General features: G+C 39.6%; 1 protein-coding gene across 1 annotated transcript in view; it reads left to right on the top strand.

The window, feature by feature from the left end:
• Positions 1-398: 398 nt before the first annotated feature.
• THOC2 (THO complex subunit 2) overlaps positions 399-6000 on the top strand; it is a 136704-nt gene continuing 131102 nt past the window's right edge. The window contains exon 1 of the mRNA XM_058291677.2: positions 399-502. Within this exon, the coding sequence (XP_058147660.1) occupies positions 432-502 (71 nt within the window). The 5' untranslated portion in view covers positions 399-431. The remainder of the gene's footprint in view (positions 503-6000) is intronic.

The following is a 6000-nucleotide window of genomic DNA, read 5'->3' as shown; positions in this document are numbered from 1 at the left end:
AGTTAGCAGAGAGCATGGTAATGTATCTGTTTGTATCTCTGTCTATCCCACAAACTGTGAGCTCGTTGAGGGTAGGCACCATGGCTTATTGTATCTCTGTCCCAATGTCTAGCAAATATTAGTGAATTGTTGGCCTGTCGTAGCTACTTCAAAAGATGAGGACTAGAGGTCGACCAGGGGATAGCATTTTTCTGTTCTAAAGGGAAGCGATGGCGTGGGTTGCGAAGAGCGTGGCAGGCGTGGTCACTTTGCGAAGGGGCCCAGGGATCTCGGCCATCTCATTAGCTAAGCTTCCGAGGGGTGGGGAGGAAGGTGGGGCGGGAAATCGAAAACCGAAGTCTCAGCTCCCGGCATTCCCCGTGGGCGGTGCTCCCCTTTGACCTCTCGCTCGCGTGCTACACATCCGGGCCTCCGCTACTAGTGAGGGGAAGATGGCGGCCGCAACTGTGGTCGTTCCCGCAGAGTGGATAAAGAACTGGGAGAAATCAGGGAGAGGCGAATTGTGAGTGTCCGGGTTGGAAGTGGGCGCTCGGCGGGGCCGGGCCCAGATGGCAGCCTTGCTCTCTTGTGCGGTGGGCGGTTGGGAAGGAAGATGCGCCCCCTCCCCCACCCGGGCGGCGGGCGTGGATGGTTGACTAGGAGTTTCGAACTCCGGGAGAAGAGGTGCTTTTAACCGCCGCCGACCTCCTTCCTTCCCTGACTTCTCCGAAATCCCCGCTTTTCGCGGTAGCCCGGCTTCCTTTAGCTTTTCCGCGGAACTCAGTTTCGCTCCTGCGGGTCCCCGTGCTCCTGATCGGTCTCTTTTTGTCCCCTTCTTAGCTTGAGCTCACTTGGCTCTTTTCTCTTTACGGGGCCGCCGTGGGAAGGGGGGTGTTTCGGACTTTCCAGCGCTCTCTGTCCCATTTCTTCACTCTGCACCCGTTCGACTCCGCAGTTTGGAGCCCGGCGCCTCCTTTGCCCGAAGTCCGAGGAGGGCGAACCATCCCGGACTCCCTCCCCTCTTCTCTGCCCGCCGCCGCGAAGCCCCGGGCGTCGCGAAGAGCCCCGTTTGGCACCTCTCGTCCTCCCGGGGAGCGGTCTATCGGACTGTCCCGGCCTTGCGCGGCGCCGCGGGCCGTGGGGAAGTGTGGCAGGGACTGCCGCTTTCCTCGAAGACCTACCGGCATTTCTTTGCTCCGTCTTTTCACCTTAGAGCCTTTTCGGGTTGGATTCAACTTTCATCATTAAATGTTTCTTAAACCCCATTTTGTCCTGGGACTGCAACTAATTTTGGCAACTCTCCAAGCTTCTCCGGTACCTAGGAAAAACGGGTTTCCTTTAGTCATGTAACTTAATCCCCCCCCCCCCCCCCCCAGTAAGGTGGAAAACAGTAATTTGCCATACCCGCGGTTTCCTCACCCACATTATCAGCTCGCGAGCTCTCGCCCTCTCCGTCTGTCTCTCCCTCAGAAAAAAATCGTTTTTAAGTAACAAAGCTAACCGCAGATTTAAAGGCAAATAACTTCGTTTTAATTTCCTTCACTGGATCGCTTGAGAAGGTAAAGCTCAATCCTGTTTGATTAACTCGTTAGCCATTTTTTTTGTTGTTGCCTTCACCCTCTTCCAGTAGCCAGTTTACGGTTGGAACTTGTCTTGAAACGAAACGCGAGGAACGGTGGATCTGGCGCGTCTAATACTACGAGCCTGTTTCCCCCCGCCCCGCGCTGCTTTAGGAAGTCTTAACAGCGTGAGCTTTAGAAATGAAATTTCCTGAGTAAGCAGCCGTTTTAGCTTAACTAGCTCAGTGACCATGGGTAAGTTCCTTAACCACTTTGTTTCCCCTTGAGTAAGTTGGGAATAATAGTACCCTACTCAAAGGATTGTTGTGAAGACTAAATAATAATGCCCCTAAAGCACTTAACATATAGTTAACATCTCACGTGGTAGTTATTAATAGTTAATATTATTCCAACCTATAGATATTTCTCAGGACAGCTCTTGCTTTCCTGCTAAGTCTGTACTATTCAGGTTACCATTTAATTGGTATTTCACTTTTTCATGTGTACTTACTCCAGTCTAATGAATTGAGAGGCCCTTGAAGGATAAGGGACCATGTCTCATATTTGATCTCCTCCCCCCCCCCAGCCCATGTAGCTCATGCTTACATCACTTATTGGTTTTATTAACTGATAGATAAGTCTATTTGATAAACATTAGTTTTACACTGTTAGGAACGTTTTCCAGATCCTTGTACAGGGTAGTCAACAAACAGCTATTAAGTTCCCTGTGTTCAGGGAGGTAACCAAACCGTCATCTTCATCTATATTAAATTAGGATAACCCAAAAGACTGATAAATCACTTCAACTGTTGTTTTGTTTACTTTTAAAGTCAACTCAGTTTAGGGGCTGTCACTCAACTTCCTGCCTGCTACTGTTTTTGACAATTTTACTATTATTGGTCCCACTTTAGACTGAATGGCATTAGCATTAGGGCTAGGAGGTGAAATTAAGAACCTTATGCTTGGCTTCTGACTGGCAGTGATTGGGGAAAAACAGTGCTATATAGGAGTCAAAATACTTAGTCAAAATGGAATTTTTGTTTCACTTTATGTATATTTACGTGATCCATGTTATGCATCATAGTTCCTGTGTTTGAAGAGCTGCTTAAAAAGTATCAGGATTTACATGCATGTAGTTATTGTATGACATGTGAGCTGTGGTTTGAATTATAGTAGATACAAATTAGTATAGTCAATTTCATAATTGTATTCTCTCTGAAGAATGTTTAAAGTTCTTAGTTGTGTGACATAATGAAATATTTTAAAGAGTTTTAACATTTGATCCTTTAGTATTTAGTCTTCATTTGATCTCTTCACTTTATAAAAACTTTGTTACATATAGGCTACCTTGGGAGTTTGTTCATTAGAATAAATGGTGTAAATATGTGACAAATATTCCTTTGTCAGAAAACCTTTTAAATGTAAAAACAGCAAGTGGAAGTGTTAAAAATGAAGGTAGTGTGTCATCAGTTTATTAGTAAATCCAGTTACAGATTAATATTAGCATTGTATCTTGGGTGGATTTTTCCTTTTTTTAAGGAGATGAATGAGCAGATGAGCTTTAACTTGATTGAAAATTATCTTTAAAATGTGATGTAGTTCATGGGATTGTTAGTTTATTTCTTGTCTCACTTCTTACCAGCATAAATCTGTATTCTAGGGGTTGTAGTTAATTCCAGGATCATTGGGTTAAAAGCAATATATGAGATGTATAGGACATTTTATAATTTTCAGACGGCAAATTCTTAATTGTGCCTTCACGAAAAGCAACTGTTTATTAGATGGAAGGTCTTAGTTTTGAGAAATAAGTTTTGTAGGTAATTAAGAGATTTAAAACTGTATTTTTTCTATCTAATTAGCCTACCACATACCTAACTAATTATTTTTTCAGAGATAACGATTATGTGTTTAATGATAAATTATAGAACTCTTGCCATGGTTGTCAAAAAGGCAAAGGAGGACTACCAAAATTAGTAAGTGCCCTTTCCATTAACACTTAGATCTAGTTTTACAAGTTACATGTCTAATTGCAAGCCCTTTGAAATTTTGCTTCATATGCAAGGTATGGATTTAATCACTTTAATTTTGGAATTAGAGTTTTAGTGTTTTGATGATTTCATGTTAGTGTAGGACTTGCCGTGATTAGGCTAAGAAGCTTTCAAGTTCTGGTAAATGCAGTCGAGAATTCTATTTTTAGTAGAAATCATTAACAGTGAGTACAGCATTTCTTTATGTCACAAGCAAACTTAATGGAAAATTTATTTTCCAAGCTTTTAATCTGAAGATGATAGCTTCATGTAAATGCTTAGTTTTGAAATACTTGAGTATCATTTATTTGGTTGAAGAAGTTCTTTTTAAAAGTTTACATATCCCAATTACAGATTTTTGTTTGGTTTTACATTATTAATTATAGATAGTTGTTGACAAAGTATTAAAATTTATTTGCTAAATGTTTTGGTTGCCATTCTTTTTCTTCTGCTACTAAATGATTTTAAACATTCCAGAACTTTTCTACGTACATTTAGATGCTCAGTAAGTGTTGTCTGACTGGCAGATAATCTTTTAAGGACATTTTTAGTCTTGGTGGCTAAATTTTTTTGTTTATCCTCCTAAAAAGTGCTCTACATTCAGCTTAACCTTTAGCTGAGACCTTTTCTTGATATCTTAGTTTTCAAACATCTGATACATAATTTCTCATTTTAATTTGTATGCACAAGTTAAGTTGTGGTCTCTGTTCCTGGTAAGAGAATTGCATTCTTCAGAAAACGCTAAAGGAATACCAGGAAATGATTATCCAGGTGACTGCTTTCTTAGTAAAAAATTAAAATATACTATAATGCTTAAATGTTAGGGTAGAGTGATGTTAAACTATTAATACATTTGTGCTTTTTCCCGCTGTAAGTGCTAGAACTTCTGTTAAGTTGTGTTTTTATTATTTCCTGTTACTTTCCTCATAAATGGATGTTATAAGATAAAGCTACTTTGTTCCAGTATTCATTTTTGTGGGTTATATCTTTGTTCTAACATTGAAAATAGGGCTGATACTTTGCTTAACCAAATTTAGTCTTTTTTATTGTTTTGTTTTTAAATATTAATTAAAGCACACATGGCCATTAGCCTATATATGAAGCCAATTTTGAAATGTTGAGCATGTAGTACAGGCTTGTGCTGTGTTTCCTTTTTACTGGAAAATGGAAGCATATAAGGGGAAAAACTAAAATATCACAGTTTTTTTTTTAAGATTAATTTTTTTAATTTCTCCCCATCTCCTCGTTGTTTGCATTGGCTGTCTGCTCTGTGCATGTCTTCCTTCTAGGAGGTACTGGGAACCGAACCCGGGACCTCCCATGTGGGAAGGAGGTGTCTAATAGCTTGAGCCACTTCCACTCCCTGCTTTGTTGTGTCTCATTATGTTTTCCTCCTTGTGTCTCTTGTTGCATCATCTTGCTGTCTTGCTCATCTTCTTTAGGAGGCACTGGGAACCAAACCTGGGACCTCCCATGTCGTGGGCAGGAGCGCAATTGCTTGAGCCACATCCGCTTCCCCTAAATACTCATGTTAAGAATGTATTCACAAAATACTCCTTAAGTCCTTAGAAGAGCTTAGGACCTTTTATTCAGTTTGTTTCACAGATCTTTGACAGTAGATTCTGTCCTTGTTCTCAGTGATCTGATAGCATTTCCACAATAGCACTAAAGTGTTTTAAAAGTGGAAAAAATGATAAAGTCAATTATTTGGAGGTCATTAAGGGACTAAATCATTTGAATTTGGACTGGGGGGTAAGATTTGATGTATTTTGTTAAAGCTACTTTAAAATGGAGGTAGTTTTGTTTATTTCTCTTTAATTTGGGTTGGGGTACCAAAATTGTTTAACAGATATAGTAAGACAAATGCAGCGTTCAGAAACAGAATTGTTTCTCTAGTGGATTATGTAGGGGAAAGAGCGTGCATCATTCTACTGATTAGGGAAAATTACTAGTGATTGTTTTTAGTTTCCTACTACAATTAGGGAAAACCTGTTTTATACTAGGAAAATAAAAGAACCTATTATGCAAGAGAATTGTCTTATTCTAACAACCCATCAATGATTCCTTATACAATTTGAGCACATCTTTGAAATGCTAATTAATAGTTCATGACAGATGATATATGTTCCTAATAAAAATGTTTGTGGTTTTGGGACTTAGAAAATAGGATGATACTTCAGTTATTTCTTAAAATTATGTAAAGATAGTTTTTGCTTGGTGGGTATAGAATGTTTGTAAGTAACAAAGATTATGTAATGATGATTATATCATTAGATTAGGTAGGGATTTGGGACACTGATACTGCTACCCCCATTGGAAAGCTTATTGCAAAAGACATATGTATTAAGTTTATTAAAACAAATAGAAAATGATGCTGTTGAAAACAAAGTAAGGAAATACATTCATCATAAGAAGGAATATTTGACCTTGCATTT

Source organism: Dasypus novemcinctus, chromosome X (assembly GCF_030445035.2).
Source record: "Dasypus novemcinctus isolate mDasNov1 chromosome X, mDasNov1.1.hap2, whole genome shotgun sequence".
Taxonomy (NCBI): Eukaryota; Metazoa; Chordata; class Mammalia; order Cingulata; family Dasypodidae; genus Dasypus; species Dasypus novemcinctus.
The sequence above is the reverse complement of the archived record's forward strand: the minus strand, read 5'-3'. Positions and strand labels throughout refer to the sequence as shown.